The sequence below is a fragment of the Papilio xuthus genome, unplaced genomic scaffold (genome assembly GCF_000836235.2).
Source record: "Papilio xuthus unplaced genomic scaffold, Pxut_1.1 DF825946.1, whole genome shotgun sequence".
In the NCBI taxonomy this organism is placed as follows: domain Eukaryota; kingdom Metazoa; phylum Arthropoda; class Insecta; order Lepidoptera; family Papilionidae; genus Papilio; species Papilio xuthus.
Genome location: NW_013532703.1, coordinates 2432942 through 2452147, shown reverse-complemented (window position 1 = coordinate 2452147; position 19206 = coordinate 2432942). Strand labels below are relative to the sequence as shown.

Here is a 19206-nt window from a genome sequence, read left to right as displayed (position 1 = left end):
AAAAGCAAGTCAGCTCCTATCCCTCCCAACTTAAGCTCGGTCACAGATGGACAAGTAAAGTGGATGAGATTTGTAATCTGTTCGCTGAGTACTTTCATTCTTCCTTCTTGCAACCTTCCACTACGCAACACCCGCTTTCTGCCTCATATGAGCCTGATTTACCAGATGTCACCGCGGACATAGGCACCATAGAAGTACGAGACAGCGAGGTCGAAAAACTATTTAAAACCTTAGACCTAAATAAATCAGCAGGCCCTGACGGCATACCCCCTGTATTTATCTATAACTGTGCAAAAAGTCTATCAGGTCCCTTAAGTATTTTATTCAGGCGTTCGCTTAATGAAGGAGTAATGCCTAGTATATGGAAAAACGTTTATATAACTCCGATACATAAGAAAGGACCGAAAAATGACATAAAAAATTACAGGCCAATTTCGAAGCTATGCATTTTTGCCAAAGTTTTGGAAAAGATAGTCCACAACCAATTATACTTTCATCTAAAACACACTTTTAGCTTTGCACAACACGGCTTCCTCAGGGGGAGGTCTACAATGTCCAACCTCGTTCTCTGTAGTGAGTTTCTATCCGCACATATGTCAGAACCTTCGCAGGTAGACGTTATTTATACCGACTACAGTAAATGTTTTGACAGGATAGACCATATCATCCTGCTGCAGAAGCTCCAGCAGGTAGGTATTAGAGGCAATCTCTTTAGGTGGTTTTCGTCATATGTGCGGAACAGATGTCAAACGGTAGTGCTCAACGGATTCACGTCCGCCCCCATGACCATACCCTCAGGAGTTCCGCAGGGTTCTCTGCTCGCGCCTATTCTTTTTACATTATTTATCTATGATATTTCGGTCTGTTTCCAATACTCAAAAATCCTACTGTACGCGGACGACATGAAAATTCTCTGCCCCATAAAAAGTGCCCAAGATACACTGAACCTTCAAGACGACTTAAATCGATTTCAAGAATACTGCTTCCGTAACAAACTAGACTTAAATGTATCTAAATGTTTCGTTTGCTCTTTCACGCGAAAACCAGATATTATCGTGGGCAATTATCAACTGAACGATATATCTCTCCGCACCCTAACTAATGCAACAGACCTCGGTGTAGTTTTCGATACTAAACTTCTATTCGATACTCATATCAACACTATTATTAATAAAGCTTCAAAATCATTAGGCTTCGTTATAAGAATGTCATCTGACTTTCAAACTATTAAGACATTCAAAATACTGTACTGTGCATACGTGCGTAGTCACCTGGAGTATGCATCCCAAGTCTGGAGCCCTTGTTATAACACCTACATAAATCGCATAGAAAACGTACAAAGACGGTTTCTTCGGTTCGTTCAATACCGTGCTGGTACATATGTAAGCAATTACTACTCTCGTTGTAAGAAATTTCATTTACTACCGCTAGAAGAGAGGAGGCGTGTGGCAGACCTAGTTTTCCTTAACAATATTGTAAACGGCGTGATCGATTGTCCCGAGTTACTCGAAAAAGTAGGCATCAGGGTACCCATGCGTGGGCTTCGTAAGCGTGAACTTGACATATTACATACACCGCGAGTTAAGAACAGGTACCGGGAGAACAGTTACCTAGTGCGAGCGTGCAGATGCTATAATGCAATGTCTAAGCATATAGATATATTTAACATGTCAGCGTTTAAAATCAAACGTTTGTTTAACGATCGATTCTTTAGCTCTTGATTCCGATTAATTAATTATTCAAAAAAGTGAAATGTACAATTACCCGTGCAGTTACCATGTGTGACAACTTGTAATTAGCCTTAAGTCTCCATTTACAAAATTATTATAATGTTAGTTAGCTGTAAGTCGTCCCGTTAATAAATAAAATAAAATAAAATAAAATAAAATATATCCATACCATATGTATAATAAACAAAGAAGAAGCAAATGCAAGGTTAATAAACTCTATTTGAACATTTTAAATTATCAAGCGGCACTTTTAGGGTAAGGATCAACCTGTATGTTACAAAGCTTTTATATATATTTAAATTCTACGTTATGTTTTTTCCAGGTTGTTCCCGTTTCAATTATAAAATAAAGCAATCAATATCGCCCGGCGTACGGTACCCTGTTGTGGGTCCGAGATGCACCGCTGATGGTAACTTCCACCCCGTCCAGTGCATCGGCAGGACTTGCTACTGCGTAAACAGAATCACTGGAAAAATACGTGACGAAAAATCAATCAATTTAAACCAGGACCCAATATCTAAATTACCTTGTTGTAAGTAGATTTAAAAATTACAATATTTGACTCATAAGAGCTGTACGGGGTAATATTGTGTGGAGTTCTTAATAGTCCATTTCCATTGACTGATGGTGATGGTCAAATAATAGTCGACTAGCTAGATACGTAGCCAGTTAATAGACTAGTTACAATACAATTAGTCGAGTCGGTAAGCAATTAGTCGAGTCAGATGCTTGGTCTACATTAATTAATTTCTTTTTATTTTTTTTTTAGACAATGCGGAGTTAGATTTGTTTCCGAATCAAAGTGAGGGAAAGCCACCATACAACTATACAACTCCTTGCTACGAAAATATGCATGCGAAGATAGATATCATCAACAAGGCTGAGGAAAATGGTTTTATTACTGATTTCTTTACAACTGTAGCAGAATGTATGCCAGACGGGACATATGGAAGAGTATTGAAGACTAGAAATGGAACGTTAGTAATAATAATATTAAACAACGATAAATCTTTACATGATGAAAGTATGCAGTATGACTAATTTCTTTACCGCCATTTCTTTTTTCTTTTTCCCTATTTCTCTCTCTTGGAGAATAGCATTGTCAAAATATGTAGTTCGTCCTAATATTGTTTGTGGTGATTGCTCGTTTATTTTTAATTTAATATGAATCTTGGCAATTCCTCTTTGCAACTTAATTCATATGTCAATTTATTTTATATTTTCAGAAAAATATGTGTCGACGATCGTGGACAAAAGATAGAAGGTTATGAGATCGAACAAAATGCTGAAAATTACGAAAATATGGATTGCAGTAAGTATTGAGTCGTTTTTAATTGTATTTTATGCCTAATTTATTCAAAAAAGAATTAGTAGTTACAGAAAATTAGTTGAGTAGTAAACGGACGATTGTCGAAGACAGAATTTTTATAGGTTGTTTAAATTTCTTGTTGATTTTACTATTTGCAGAATGTGCGAAAACATCTTTTCTCATGGCACAATCAAACGAGCGGCCAATCTGTTGTAAGAACGGTAACTTTAGGAAAATCCAGTGCCGTCGGGGGCAGTGCCGCTGCGTAGACTCTGATGGTCGACAGGTTGGTAGAGAATCACCTGACGTCGCCACTTTAAATTGTTATACTCCTGATTGGAAACGTTGTTAATAAGCGATGGTTTTTTTCAACAATAATTAAATTATTTGTCTTTATTCTGTTGTTTCAATAGTATTTTCTTAAAATATTTGGAGTATCTACAGTAAGATTCTATGAATAAAGCGTATACAAGTGTATCACTTTATACACCTGTGAGGCTGTACGCATCACTGATGCGTCGCGGAATAAGTATCATTGTCATTGTTTGAATCTTATAAACAATAATAAACTACTAATGCCAAATATGACCTCAAAAATACTTTCAAATTGAAAAGTTAGTTTATGAATAATAAAATAATAAAGAAAACTTGTATTTCTATTAGTCGAACCACTGCCTAGTGATCAATTAATCGATTTCTAAAGTATTTTAAGAAATTATTTTTTATTCATTTGTACACAATAATTGAAGACACAAAGTATCATATATAAGGAAACAATAATTGAAATTGAGCTAGCTCTAACAGATTTTTATTGTCGTTATTTATAATAACTTTATTGCCATAAATATAACACTTTAAAATCGATTCTAGACTGAGTATAAAATTCGACTATATGTTAAACGACTCGACTGGACTCGACTTAGTGGTAATGTGTAATGTGCTTCAACTTCACGTTACTTCACACTTCACGATAATATTTAATTTTATCTGTGGTAAATGTTTCAGTGAGTGACGGATGTGTAAACGGACCGCTAGTTCGTTATTTATTTGTTTCGTATTTCAATGTAAAATTTTTGGTGACTAAAGTAAATTATTCTTATGGACATGTAATTAAAAAGTGACTGCAAGACTCTTTAATGCTTGGTCTCTTGTTTAAAATGCTTGTGCCCTTGTCGGCGTCTTATTGTAGGTTATAAACTGAATCTTATTCGTCATCAATTTGCGTTTTCTACATCGACAAACGTTTCTTTCTACTAAAAAACAAAAATTGTAAAGTGCTTTTAGTGTTTGACAATTTATAGTTACGACAGAAGAAATTTTATAGCAAAATGGGGCTGATTTTGTCAAAACTTCGCGTAAGTATTAGAAGATTTAATTTGTAACGTAGCCAAAACTATTTCGATAGTTGATTCTAATTTAATTTGGCGTGAATTCAAATTACTACTGACCGATTGATAATAATTGGAGAGCAGAGTTATAGAAAGTTTGAACTAAATCCGCGTTGCGATCTGAAATAAATGCCTTACTTCGAATACTTTGCTAGCTGTCAAAAAACCTGACTTCAAACTAAATTTTGTAATAAAAAGACAATTGTTAAGTAGAAATAGTAGTTACTTTCATAATACAAAAGCTATTGATGTAAATTTTCTGACTTTAGTAAAAATAAAAACCTATGTGAAATTAAAGAAATAATGATTTAGTGTAGCTATCAAAGTGCTATTTTAGGAAAGATATATCAGATTTTTTTGTAAAAAAAATATTTCTAGATTTTATTTTATAGTTTTGAAGTTTCATGCCATATAGTTACACAATAAAACTACCCTACTGTATCTACTTTTCTATATTCACCATGCACCTATTAAATTAAGCAATTATTCCTCTGATAAATTGTAAATCAAAATCAAAGTCACAGAGTTGTAAAACTGGTATAGTTTCAATGAATAAATATCTTTTAAATGATAATCTATACAATTAATAAAATTTAAGTAACATAAATCTTACAATTTTAAAATGTTTGTCTGACTGTCTGAATTTTTTTTTATCCCAAAAGACATCGGAGACCGCTAGTGGATTATAATATCATGCAATATGTAGATGAAGCTTCATTCTGTTTAAGGAAATTGAATTTTGTGATGCAATACATATTATGGAAATTTTTAAATATAAAAGTGAAATAGAACAAATATAAAATTTAATCCATAATATTAGTCTCAAGCCAAGATAGCACATAGAGTCTAATAGATAATACAATGATAATATTATTATGTAATATTACAAACAAATTCTAGGAAAGAAAACCAGTTCTTCACATAATAAATTATTTGATTTTTTTTTCTCAAATTGTCTTACAATTCTACTTAAGAAAGGAATGCGACATATCGATCTTGTTTGTTTGTTTTTTTTCTTTATGCATATAAGCTGACTATAGTTAATACTATTCATTGTATCTATCAACAATGAATAAACGAAACAAGATATAAATGTTTTTGTTTATATTAATAAAAGCAATCACATGTAATAATAACAAACATATAATAAACATAAGGTCGGCAACTCATCAACAATTCCTCTGGTATTGCTGCTGTCCATGGGTGTCCTTGAACACCTCGGTGTTCCTGCTGCTCGTTTGCTCCCTTCTGTTATAAAAATATATATATATTACTATACTATAAGTTGTGCCACTAACATATTTCTGGGACTATAGCATGCCTATGTATTCTTCTACACTGTGTTTAATATGTATATCTAATTTCAATGAGATTAATGTAGTTGTGATACCTACTAATAAACATTCAAACATATGTATGAATAATGCTTCTAGCTATTGTCCCGACTCCGTCCATGTGGAATAAAAAATAAACTAAATGTTCTACATCTATGCCAAATTTCTACAAGATTTGTGCAGCTATTCTGGAGATATCTTGTAACAAACATCCATCCAAAATCTAAACATCCACATTTATATTAGTAAGATTTGTACTCTTATACAACCATTGTTACCAATTCTGTTTTATGTAAATAAATCTATGCAAAAAAAAAACTGAAGCTCTATATACATTCTGTGATCATCACATTATTATGTAAGCATTAGAAACATATGTGATTAATCACATACTATAAAAACGAATGTTTATTTGTGGCATCCAAAATTGAATAGACATAAAATCTTTCTAATATTATAAATGGCAATATTTAGATGGGTGGATGGATGTTTGTTTGAACATATCTCCAATAAGGCTGAATATAGAACATAGTCGGGAAGAACACATAGGCTACTTATTATGTTTTTTTTTATTTCTGCGCAGACTGAGTCGCGGCAATAGCTAGCACTGCATAAATTTCAAAATTATCGTAAACTGGATATTATTCTATCTCTGTGTCATATTTCATTGAGATCTGTTTTGTCATTTTGGAGATGCATAGTAACAACCATCTATCCATCCATCCATCCAAAACTTTAGAATTCATAATAGAGCCGACTGTGGAGAGATCTTTGCTATTTTAGCCTTTTTTGATACTGTCTCATTGTGGAATAGAATTTCCAAACATAAGACAAGTCTTTTAAGAAGAGAGTGTAAAAACAGTTTACAATGTAATTCCTCTCGCCGATTTCAGGCAATTGTGTCAAACTAATATGAATAATAGAATTATTAGATACAGATTTCATGTTTTCTAACAAAAAGCTATATTCTTTGGTCTATGGTTATTATTAAGCATAAGTATTCCATTAGGACGCACGCTTGGCCGAGCACGGTACAGCTGTAATCCTAGACCTTATCTCGTATTACAGTTATTTGCAGTTATATCTGCGCTCGATTGCAAACTGCACTGTATTATAACGTCCAATCAATAGTGAATTTTAACTAGTGGTAGAGTCTAGCATAATAACTATTGTATGAATGGATCGGCTCGCCCGTAATAATACCGCGACCACACATAAGACAGGCGTTAAGTGGACGAAATTGCGTACAGTCTGACGAGTGTGGTGCCGGAGGCCTAATTTAGTGTTCTTTAATTCCCACCTTTTTCTAATAAGGATGGGAACAGGAAGCTTTCTCTTTCTGTGCGTCCCCTCCCCCTTCGATAAAAGGTAGCCCACTCATCTGCAATAGCGGATGTCTTTGGGCTGTGGTCGCTTCGCTATTTCGGCGTATCCGGGTGCCAGCTTGCTTCCTTGCTACCTAATAATATAAATAAAAGCCAACGGTTAGGATTGCCTATTTTCATACTTAAAAAGGTGTAATGTTTTCTACGAGACCAAACGCAGAGCCCAAGATAAAGCGAACTGGCGGCGCACTGTGAAAGCCCTCTTCCCCACTATGGGGACATAGGACTTTAAACGAACGAACAAACGAATGTTTTCTACAAGACCAAGGGATTCCCAAACGTATTTTTATAGACCCCTTTCAAAATGATTATAATTCCGTGCTGCCACATTTTTTAAAGTTTTGAAACCTGAACTTTATTACCCGCATTGCCCGTGTCCTCCATGAGGACGGATCACTTTGGAAATAACTATAATAGTACTAGATAGACCATAAATTAACTCTTACGATATTCCTAACTTTTTATACATAGTGAAAATCTCTAACTCAATTTGTAACCTTATTTTTCATTTAAGAGTATTTACGAGGATTTACGTAATCGGTATTTTGATAAAGAAAGCTTTAGTCATAGTGACTATTTCTATTTGTTTATCATAAATATTTTTGATAGGAAAGTTAATTGAAAAAGTATTTTCATAATGATAAGTTTTGCATTTTTTATTTGTAATATTGTCCTAAGTTGTATCTTTTCAATAATCTTACTTAATATTTTTATGCAAATGTTTGGATGGATCTCGTTGATTTGGCATAGATGTAGAGCGTCTGGAAGAACACGTAGGTTGCTAATTAAGTTTTTTTTTTATTTCCCGCGGACGGTGACGCGGACGACAGCTAGTTGTTAATAATAATGTAAAGAATACTGTCTGCGACCTTAAACTGAATATCGCATTTTGTCTATTATTATCTGAATCTGAGATATTTGTGGGTATCAAGTGTTTTTTGTTTATCTCGTATCGGATTACTTTTGAATGTACGAGATTATGGATAAAAAAATAGTAACAGCTTTTTGACACATTCAATGCACAAAAAGGAAGTCTTCAGACAAGTTGGTAGCACTGAAAGTGTTACATAAGAATGTAATATTTGAAGTGACCTTCCAAAACGTATCTGATCTATCAGATGTAACTAATATTATTATGACAAGGTCCTTGGACAATAGGTCGACTTCCAAATTGAGTTTAAACAGTTTGAAATTTTTAAACCTGCTCACAAAAGCTTTCTAGAATAAAAATATCTGTGTTCTTCCAGATTATGCTCTAAATATATACCATATTTCAGCGGGATCCATACAGTCGTTCTGGAAATTCAAATAAACATTCTTCCGTCCATCGAAACATTCGCATTTATATTATTAGTAAGGTTAAGGAGCATATAGCATTGATGTGCGAAGCAATTATTGTTTCAAAAGAACATATTTCTTAATAAAAACTACTGCGATGCTTTGTGTGTATTATGAAATGATTCTTATTCATACAAAGAGCATATTTTTATTACAACGCCTACTAATATATGAATATCTAGGTCAGTGCATATGAGAACTAGTCTTCGGAAATAAAGGTCACATTGATATTATCAAGATTTTAATATTTCAAAGTACTACGTAGATTATTGTTTACAACTTGGATCCATGATTTTTATCTACATGGCTACCGATTTTGTTGTCCGTTACCAGGAAATCATAAATGTTAGGGTAGTACATTCTGGAGGTTTTTTCATTCTGTTAAACATTCAACGAGTATTGTGTAATGTGTACTTAAAAAAATACATTTACATTCTCAATGTATTCTTTGTATTAAAAATATGAAAATACGCATACTTCATTTAAAATCATCATCAGCTCACTATACGTCTGTATTGAGGGGCACGGTGCCTACCTAAAGTCACGGGTGACTAGGCCATAGTCAACCACCCTGGCCCAGTGCGGGTTAACTTCACACATATCTTTGAATTATTTCACAGATATGTGCAGATTGCATCACGATGTTTTCCTTCACCGTAAAGGCGTCGGAAATCGAAAAACACATTGGTACATGGCGGGATTCCAACCCAGGACCTGCAGGTTGCAAGTCAAGTGCTTGACCCCAGCGACGCTCTAATTTAAAATATCAAAAGTTAATGTATAATATACAAGAAATGTATATTACATATTGCATGTATATTATGTAATACATAAATTGGTACCGCTGTTATAATACGATAACCTATTGTGGTCGCGGTGATAATTTTATTCACAAGGAAATGTATTGTGTTTAAATTTCAGAAGTTAAATTTACTAATGACACCCACTGCAATACCTTATATAGTGCAGTTAACACTTTATTACTTCATATGCGAAACTTCACAAAGATTTATAGAACATTTCATAAATCTAGAATTGATATTTGAAACAGTCTGGAGTAACGTATACGAACACATTTTTTTACTCGGGGAAAGTCGCGTGTGATAGCTAGTGGTGTAAAAATCTGCGTGTTTTTACATAATGAAAATACTAAACAGTATTGTATTTCAGAACGAAATAACTATTATTACCATAAGTTATAATTTTAGTTTCTTACTTCTTACTAATATTATAAATGATGGATGTTTGTTAGAAGGTATTGCCAAAACGACTTAACAGATCTGGGTGAAATTTCGCGTAGATATAGAACATAGTTTGAAAGAACACATATGTTACTAATTATGTTTTATTTAATTGCGTGCGGACGGAGTCGCTGGCGACCACTAGTTAACTATAAACAAAACTATATCGAATAGAAAGTCCTTTAGACTACAAACCAGTTTCTCTAGAGGTTAAAATCTATATTGTATGGGTATGTATGAAGTCTTTCATACCGCCCTGCATGGGTCGTTGCACTCGCGAGCTCTATCCTAGCAGACTTTCACCTTACACTGAATATTGTGTATGGAAGAAAGTTACATTTCATGATTTCTGTCGCCCACACCATAAATTTATTTATGCTCGTACTAGCTGTCGCTCGCGACGCCGTCCGTGCGAGCTTAATTAGTAGTATTATTAGTCCGTAAAAACTTAATCAGTAGCATATGTGTTCTTACAGACTATGTTCTATATCAATGTCAAATCTCAACGGGATCCATGCAACCGTTCTGGAGATATCTTTCTAACATCATAATATTAGTAAGATAAGTAAATAATTCATTGAATTTTATTTAAAAAAAAATCATTATTCTTAAGACGAATCGAATTGTATTCATAGAAGTTTCCTATTTGATTGGTTGAGTTTCAAAACTAACACGTTAAATGCCATCGACTAGCCCGCGAGTTAATTTTCATATTATAAAAACCATAGTAGCGTGGCGTGTGTTAATTCAAGCAAGTCTACCGCGCTCAAATTTGTATCGGTATTTACTAGGTTTTTTTTTACAAATAAACAATTTATTCCACAACATAAAAGTGCAACTTCGAATGAATAAGAATGACGGACAAAAACTGTTGAAAAATAAAATGATTCGTCACACTCTCTTCATCTGTACTTTCATTTTCGTCAAATTTAAAATACTTACAATACCACTCTTGGATTTTATATTTATAACACAAAAAAAAGGTTTTATCAAATTGTATTTGTGGTTATGATATTACTAGCTGTTGTACTTTGACTACGTCCGCGCGGAATAAAAAAAAAAAATGTGTTTCAGACTGTATTCTACATCGGTGCCAAATTTCAGCAAGATTCATGCAGCTGTTTGGATATACTAACATACATCTATCCATCAAAACATTCGCATTTATAAGTAAAAATAAATAATTAGATGTTTCTGAAATTACCGATATAAAACTGCTTGTGTGATGATACATTCAAAAATATCTAGGCAATTGAGATATTGACAGAAAATGTAAGTAATTTTAATGTAGCTTGTGAGTGATTAAATTAGCCACGAAAGTCGTGTACAGATATTATTATGAAAGAAAGTAGATAAAACTTCTTTCTCTCACTTTAATGGTAATACAAGTTTCTTAACAACATGTTCATTTGACATATATAAAGATAAAAAATTGTAACAAGATGACATACCGAAATGAGCTTTATCAAAGTACTAACTGTCATCCGCGACTCTGTTCGTGTAATTAAAAGAAATAATTAGTAGTCTATGTGTTCTTCCAGACTATGTTCTACATCTATGCCTTTCAGCGAGATTCATGCAGCCGTTTTAGAGAAACCTTCAAATATCCATCCACCTAAACATTCGCATTTATAATATTTTTACTAATGTTATAAATGCGATTGTTTAGATGGATTGATGGATGAATGTTTGTTTGAAGGTACCTCCAGAACGGATCTAGATAAAATTGGCAAAAAAAATTTTTTTTTTTTTAATTTTGCGTGGACGGAGTCGCGGGCGACAGCTATTAGTAACATAAAGTATAAAAGCAGCTTTCTTGCTTATTATATTTATAAATAGAAATAAGAATGTTGAAGTTGAAATCAATAATTTCGCCTACGTCTCTAGACAGCAGGTATTTAAATAGTGTTACATTTACGTCAATCATTACATATGTGAGAGGTTGACGACCGACATTTGTGTAGAATATTCTTAGGCATGAGTTACGAAATAACTCACCTGTTTACATTTAGTTGTTTCAGTTCATGCCAATTGTATGCAGTTTTCAATAGTTACCAATCGTATTCTGTAGGGCTGCCAACTTCCAATTAACATATAGAAAAACAAACACCCGGTGACTTGTCAACCCTGACCTGAGTATCCACTCTTATCCGAAGACACTTATGTCAAACTATTAGCCCGGTGATAAGCAAATCTAAAAAATTCAGGTCAAACCCGAAATAGTGGCAATACTAATCAGTAGCTCATTTTAAGACTATCTATAAGATGGTCTTTGAACAAATGAAAGTCTTCGCGCAATGGTCAACAACGTGACTTCAGTATTTTCTAGTGTTGAGGATATTTGATCTATACGTGTGTTTTGTATTTGATTCAAATCTTACTGATACTATAAACGTGAATGTTTTGATTAATGTTTGTTAGAAGGTAACTCCAGAACCGTTAAACGGATCGCGCTAAAATTTTACATAGATGTACAGCAGTCTGGAAGAACAAATAGGCATATGAAGGTTTTGTTTATAATTCCGCGCTGACGGAGTCGCGAGCGACAGCTAGTTTTCTGTAAATCACACTTCTTGATTTTTCAAAGCAGATGTTTGTAAATCGGGATGAGATAATCTGACGTTTTTTAATCGCATCTTTCTATTTTAGTAGATAGTGTAATATTATGCAATGCCTATTCTAGCCGACCTACGTAATAGATCTCGTTCAAAGATATTTTGGATTCAGCTGGAGCCGACTGGATAACGACCGAATCCAAAAAAATAATTTGAATCTTAAAATGTTCACGTTTACCTATTTTCCCAGATTTGTCAATAATATGTGTATACTGCGGCTTATGACACTCTGCGGTCTTAAATAGCTAGTAGTCAAGGATAGTTCTTGAAACAAAGAAACCATAGAACTGACAACAGAGACCATAGAGATTTCAATAGAATTTTCATTAAGTAAATTACATATTTTGGGAAGTAAATGTATGGTATATCAGTTCAGGAGAATAACCGAGGGAGTTTTGTTAATACAACTAGGCTCTATTGGTAACATAAAATTATTTTTCAGCGTAAGAAAACAACATCAGAGATCCTGGAACGCTTGGAGGCGAATATAAAAAGCATAGAGCGAGATGGTCACTGCAAAGAACAGACGCACCGGCGTGTGGTCGGCTACGTCATGGCGTATTCCGTGGGCCTTTATGTGCTGCTCGCTGTGTTGTACTACTATGTTTACGTTGGTCGCAGTCAGCATTGGTTGCATTCACTGCTATATGCCTCCCCGCTGCTAGTGTTGCCAATATTGTAAGTACAAATGTCACTACACTACGATAACTTTTCATAGGTTTTAAAGCGCCAACTTAAATATCCTCACAGAGGGACTGAGAGCCTAGTCACCTAAGTAGGGTACCGTTAGGAGTGACTAAGCCTCGGTCATTTATCATATCAAATAATTTGACAAGTATTGCTATGTGCAAATTTTCAATTTCTGTTAATGCATTCCAGAGTTTTCGTGGTTGGATCAAACAATCTGAACACAAAATTTTTGCGCAAGATAAAAAGTTAGTTTTTGGGAGTAGATTGTTGTGACACCCCTTAAAATAATGGCATATTTCCTTTACAGAGTGTTTTTCATTCGCGCTACGATATCGTGGTATTACACATGGTCTTTGAACAAGAATAAAATGAAACTGAAGACGATGAGAGAAGAAAAGAAGAAAATATTAGAAGATGTTATGAATACTGAAACATATAAGGTAAATTGAATATTGTTATATCTTTAGCACTCTTTTTAAAAAGGAATTTGTATCTATTGTTAGGAAGAAAATCCGACACTGTGCCGGTGTACTGGCGCAACACTAGCCTTAATAAAATGTCGACGTTTATGTCCCTTCACTAATCATTCTGACACTTGACTTTGTAATGAAAGTGCGCGATTCGCGCCAAAGAATTCTACCTAATCTTACCATACTTACTATCTTACCCATACTCCTCCGAAACGGCTTGACAGATTCTCATGAAATTTTCGAAAGAATCGACTACTATCTTTTTTATAATCCTAATGTCTAAAATTATCGAGAAACCTGTGCACACAATATATCGTCATTCCTCTCAATATCTATGACAAAACAGAGAACAGTACATTTTAATTTTTGAGGTTTGGTTGATGCGATTAAAATATTCATTTCCATTCCATTGCAGGTTGCTAAAGAGATTCTCGACAAGTACGGTGGTCCGGAGGAGCAATCGAATGCGCTTAAGCCTTTGCTGCCGGCTATAGCGTCTCCAAACAACGCGAACAACGCACCTAATTCTGCACCAGGTAGATCAGTCAGATGTTGGTACGATTTCATTTATAAACCTTACAGAAAAACATATTTAGATTATCATCATGTTGCTTGAAGTGACAATGTATCAAGCCTTAAGCATATAAGCTTTTTACATGCATTAACCGTTGGTTTCTGAGTCTAAAATATTGTTATCTCCGTCCTTGATAAAACAGAGATGTCAATATGTTTTAAGCAGGGATTTTGGTTTCAGAAACCCAAGATAAGTGAATTATTGGATGTTTTCGATGTGGTAATAAAATGAATGTATTTTACAATACATGTTAAAGAATTTTACAAGTTTTTTTTATGATGATATTAATGTCAAGTTGATAAGTTTTGTTTAGTAAAATATTTAGTGTGTAATTAAATAATATTTATTTTTAAACTAATAATTTCTATTTTTAAAGTACATTTTAATGTTTAAAGACAAAAAAATTGAAATTATTTTTCTTTGAAATAATTTTTGATTATATTTAATGAGATTATAAAATTATTTGCATGCAATTAAATTATTATTAAAAATTATTACTAGTCTTAATTCAAATTAAATTTAATTTCTTGTTACTTTTAAATAAATGTTTTGAAATAATTTTGATTTTTTTAAACAGCCCGAACCTTATATATAAATTCTGATATAGTACATAGTATACATTTACTATTTTTTAATATATTGACTATCTTATACCCATGTAGTAGGTAAATTTTTCATCTGGCAATGCAAATTGTTTACCACAATAACTGAGTAATGTCCTATTTATAGTCCTCAAAACATGAATAACAACTTCCGATTTAATCTCCGATACAATCCATGTCTGTCATGTCACCTTTTGTCATGGAATATGTAACGGGAATTCCCCTTGTATTGTGTTACATTACATTCTTAATATATGTCTATTAATACATAAAAAAAAATTGGAGTGTGTGTGTAATATAAAAAATAAATATTTCGCAAAAATGATATATTTGCGTTATTCTTGACGAAAATCCAATTTTGATCCAGGTCATTTCCGAAAGGGCTATCCTGATTTCGACTAGATTGTGATGAACGGTGATGGATGCTATGTTATAGGCTATTTTTTTTCTTATATTCTACGCTGTTGCAGTAGCGGGGAATTGCTAATATTTTGTCTTATTTGTCGAAAATATAGTTTTAAAAAATTGTTCAATCTCTATGATACATGATGTTTGTTATTCGTAACCATAGGCGATATGAGAATTGACATATTTTGTATATTTCCAGCAACACCAGTGCCGTTCAGACAGAAGCAGCTCGCACTGCAGTCCTCTACTCCTTTAAACCGCAACATGAACTTGATGGCCATGAACAATACGACCACAGCTTTGTACAAAGGACCAAGACTACGAGTAAGTTTGAAATTATTATTTTTAGTAATAGAACTCCTTTAAATAATTTTGGTATTAACAAGGCAGACTGTTTGTTATTTTCCCAACTGACAAAGAGGGTAATGTTCTTCGCGCGTATGTAAGATCTTATTTTGTCTACTGCCCACTTTGAGAATAAATATTTTTTTAGCGCCCCCATATTTTCACATATTTAAAAACCACTATAGCTTCAAATTATATTAATTAATTATTGTGACCTATATATGGATCTGCAGCGCCCACAAGGGGGCGTTATCGCCCACTTTGGGAAGGACTGCTCTAGAGTCTAAACAACTGATTTTGACAAGTGGGGTGTCATTCGAGTACATTAAATAGACACAAAAGACAGTGAATTTGATGTATTTCTAAAAAAAAATCGTGAAACAAACGAGTTCAAATCTCATTCGCCATATTTTTTTTCATTGTTAAATCTTTTTTTCGATGTGTTCGAATATATTTTAAAGTGAGGAATTTTTTTTTAAAGTGTTACAGATTATTTATTTTAAATTATTTTATTAAACATTTGTTTTAAAACGCTGTCAATAGATGGCGCTTTTATGTAGTCTGTCATTCTGTTTTTTTTTGTTTAAATTAATTTATTATTTATTTCGTTTGAAAACCAGGAAGGCGCCAATGAGTATTTATATGTATTGCACCTGGAAATATGCACATTAGGGAATACTCTTATTCCTGAGGTGCCAAATCAAATGCCAGACACTATAATGAGGTGTCATAGTTCAGGAGTAATGTTTTGTATATTTATTGTATTTTTTCCAGTCAAACCAACTTCCTCGACCCTTGCTGGATAGAAACCGCTCGACGCTAGACAAAGTGATAGATTATCTGATGAAGGATGGACCCAACCATCGCATGGCACTTATATGTTCAGAATGTTTTTCACACAATGGTCAGTATTTTTTTGGTACTACAGACAAACATGGATAACCGAGATCCCAAAGGATGGTGGTATTTTTCTAATGCATTGTACTGAAAGGGCGTAATTTTTTTTTATTCCAAAGGTAATGCTTATTGGTAAGGGAATGGAACTACTAGTTGTTATGTATATGAATATATAGAAATATGTATGGCTCACAGTATTTCTAAGTAGTCTATATATCTATTTTATATTTTTGATTTTTATTTTCAAAGGGGGGGGGCGGGTAGGAGTAGGGAAATCAACCAGCCAGTGTTGACTATGGCCTAGTCATCCTTAACTTAGGGTAGGCTCGAAACCCTCAGGGGAACTTGTAGCTTGCTGATGATGATGATTTTAAAATAGGTATGGCGATGGTGGAGGAATTCGATTACGTGTCGTACTCGTGCGCGTACTGCGGCAGGCTGAACCCCGCGCGCAAGCAGCGCCCCGCCGCGCCCCCACTGCAGCCTGTCAGAGCGCTGCTGCCGGCTTCCAATGTCATCGCTAGTATGTATCGTACCAGGTGTTCTGTACCAGGTGTACCGTACCAAGTGTACCAGGTGTGCCTTACAAGGCATTTTTACCATATACTGCAACATACGAACATGCAACAATTTTTTTTCTGATATAAATCATCTTATAACTATTTTTTTTATATAACTTTACCTCAGTATTTTCACAAAACAAATTGTTTATAAATCTTAATGGCTGCCTCCTTTTTTATCTGGTGAGTTCTGTAATTCTTTTAACTTTTATTGATATTAACGAGTTACTTTTTGTTTTCTAGATTCAGGCGATGATTCATCAGCTGAGAGTAACACTAGCGACAGTGAGGAGGAAAGAAGAAATGTATCGAATCCTGAAAATATGGACGGTAATAAAAAAATTTTAATTCTTAAAAAAATAAAAAATATATATAAATTAGTGGATTTTGTAATTCATGTCGTGATTGTATGATGTTCCGTATTTGGAAGTAGTTTTTTTTAATTTATACTTTGTTGTATTTCAGTATCGGAATGCGAAATGGATCGACCCCCTTCTTCCTCTGAAGAGGAACCGAAATCCCCAACTGAGAAGAAAGAAGACTGAACGACTTTTGTCAAATTTCCATTTTCCCATGTGTTCCGCCCCACTCGGACAAACCGAGCGGTGGCGGAGAACTAAAATAATGTCGCGATAGACTAACATTTTATTTAAAATAATCTTTGTTGTTGATTTATAAAAAAAATATTTATTAAATTCAAATATTTCCATGATAATTTATGACTAATCATAACTATAAAGGTTTGGAAATGTTCAAAGATGATCAAAAATTTGAATGTTTGTCGAGTATATAATTTTCATTAGACGATTGCACCTGCTTACAAGCTTGTCTGCTTGAAAATATAACAATAACTGATTGGTTGTTTATAATCCATTCCAAAGACAATAGAGTCAATTTAAAAATATACAATTTTTTTTTTTGCTTTTTAGAAGTTTTTGGTAATGACCTTGATAATAATTTTGCTATAGATTTTACAAAAATATTGTCATTAAATCGTAAAGTTTATAATATTTGATTTGGAATACATGTTGTAATATAAAATATATTTGAAGTATCGAATAATTTTAAACCATAACAAAATAGTCCAAAACTAGACTTACAACCTCAGTCTTCTTAGTTCTGTGTTTTTTTTTATATCTCAACAAAATAAATAATTAAAAAGGTTGAATACGCTTTCAATTACTCAATAATGTTCGAATATGGTGCGAAATGTATTCAATGTTTATACAATATACACATTTTTTACCTGCAAAAGTAATAATTGATGTGCCTTGCGAAGTTTTCCGCGATGACAGTTGTGATAAAACAGCGCCATCTTGCATATTTACGATAGTGATGGTCGATGTTGCATTATAATCGATTATTTTATCGATATTCTTCAACATTCATATTAATCGTTTAAAATGTAAAAATTTATAAATTACAAAAATTATGCGACGTTTATTCTGCGATTTTAGTTAGTCTTGATATTGTCATATAAAAAACCAGCATATTTTTTGTTTGTATTATATTTTTTTTATGAATTTGCACATCGACCATCGAGGTTTTATTGACAATATTTTAATATTTTGATCATAATTAAAAATAAAATATTGTAATAGTTATTGTAGTGAATACATTTTAGATGAGAGTTTAGGTGAAAATCCAATGAAAGGTTTTAAAATATTTAGCTAAAAAGTGTTTTTGTTTGCTCTGTTAGAACTCTGATGAAAAGAAATCTTTATTTATTACGGCATACTCTTGTGTTGATATGAATTAACATACTGTAGTTTGCGGACGGTCATTTATTAACTAATATTTAAATCTTTATTAAGTTATTAATTTGAATCTTAATGTAGATTTAATTTAGATTGTATTCATAGTAAACGTATGTTTTTTTTGCATGTTTTTATTTGTATATTTGGTACGCTACTTAAAAAGATCATGCTGTATATTACCAAAATAAAGAACTTATTTTTATTAACGTAACTAAAGACAACAAATGTATGGAGTAGATAAAATTAAATTTTAAAATAGAAATATTTTAATACTGGATTCCCTTGATTGTTGGATTATCCTAAAAGTTCGAGATTTCTATTTGTTTATAACTTAATCCTTGTGTTATTTATTTTTTTATTTTTAGCTGCTCCATATCGTTCTATGTTTGAATCTGAATTTTGGACATTTGTTTAAATATTAATTTTAGCTAAAAATAAAGCATAAAAATTGTAAATCGTAATTGCATTTTTTTTAAAATATGCAGACTTTTGCTCTCATTTGCTTTTAATATCTTATTATTAAACGAATATGTAATAAGCAATGTTATAAGAATGCAAATTTT

The 19206-nt window shown here is 33.0% G+C and overlaps 3 protein-coding genes across 4 annotated transcripts in view; all 3 read left to right on the top strand.

Moving 5' to 3' along the window:
• Positions 1–1309, top strand: part of LOC106123800 (uncharacterized) — a 3063-nt gene extending 1754 nt beyond the window's left edge. The window contains exons 3-4 of the mRNA XM_013320207.1: positions 515–689; positions 1268–1309. Coding sequence (XP_013175661.1) covers positions 515–689; positions 1268–1309 — 217 coding nt within the window. The remainder of the gene's footprint in view (positions 1–514; positions 690–1267) is intronic.
• Positions 1310–2033: 724 nt separating this feature from the next.
• Positions 2034–3435, top strand: LOC106124990 (uncharacterized). Its single transcript, XM_013322068.1, has 4 exons — positions 2034–2262; positions 2500–2707; positions 2957–3042; positions 3198–3435. Exons 1-4 carry the CDS (start codon positions 2040–2042, stop codon positions 3389–3391), a joined length of 711 nt encoding a protein of 236 aa, XP_013177522.1. The 5' UTR covers positions 2034–2039; the 3' UTR covers positions 3392–3435.
• Positions 3436–4043: 608 nt separating this feature from the next.
• Positions 4044–19048, top strand: Lnpk (zinc-ribbon metal-binding protein lunapark). Of its 2 annotated transcripts, none has more exons than XM_013321863.1 (9): positions 4044–4394; positions 12783–13018; positions 13338–13470; positions 13916–14051; positions 15284–15408; positions 16204–16333; positions 16706–16849; positions 17130–17216; positions 17352–19048. In XM_013321863.1, the coding sequence occupies exons 1-9, from the start codon at positions 4368–4370 to the stop codon at positions 17429–17431; spliced, it is 1098 nt and encodes a 365-aa protein (XP_013177317.1). In that variant the 5' UTR covers positions 4044–4367; the 3' UTR covers positions 17432–19048. The 2 variants fall into 2 exon arrangements, with proteins under 2 accessions (XP_013177317.1, XP_013177318.1); XM_013321864.1 differs by having other exon boundaries at positions 13916–14036; positions 17352–17867.
• The last annotated feature ends 158 nt before the right edge of the window (positions 19049–19206 follow it).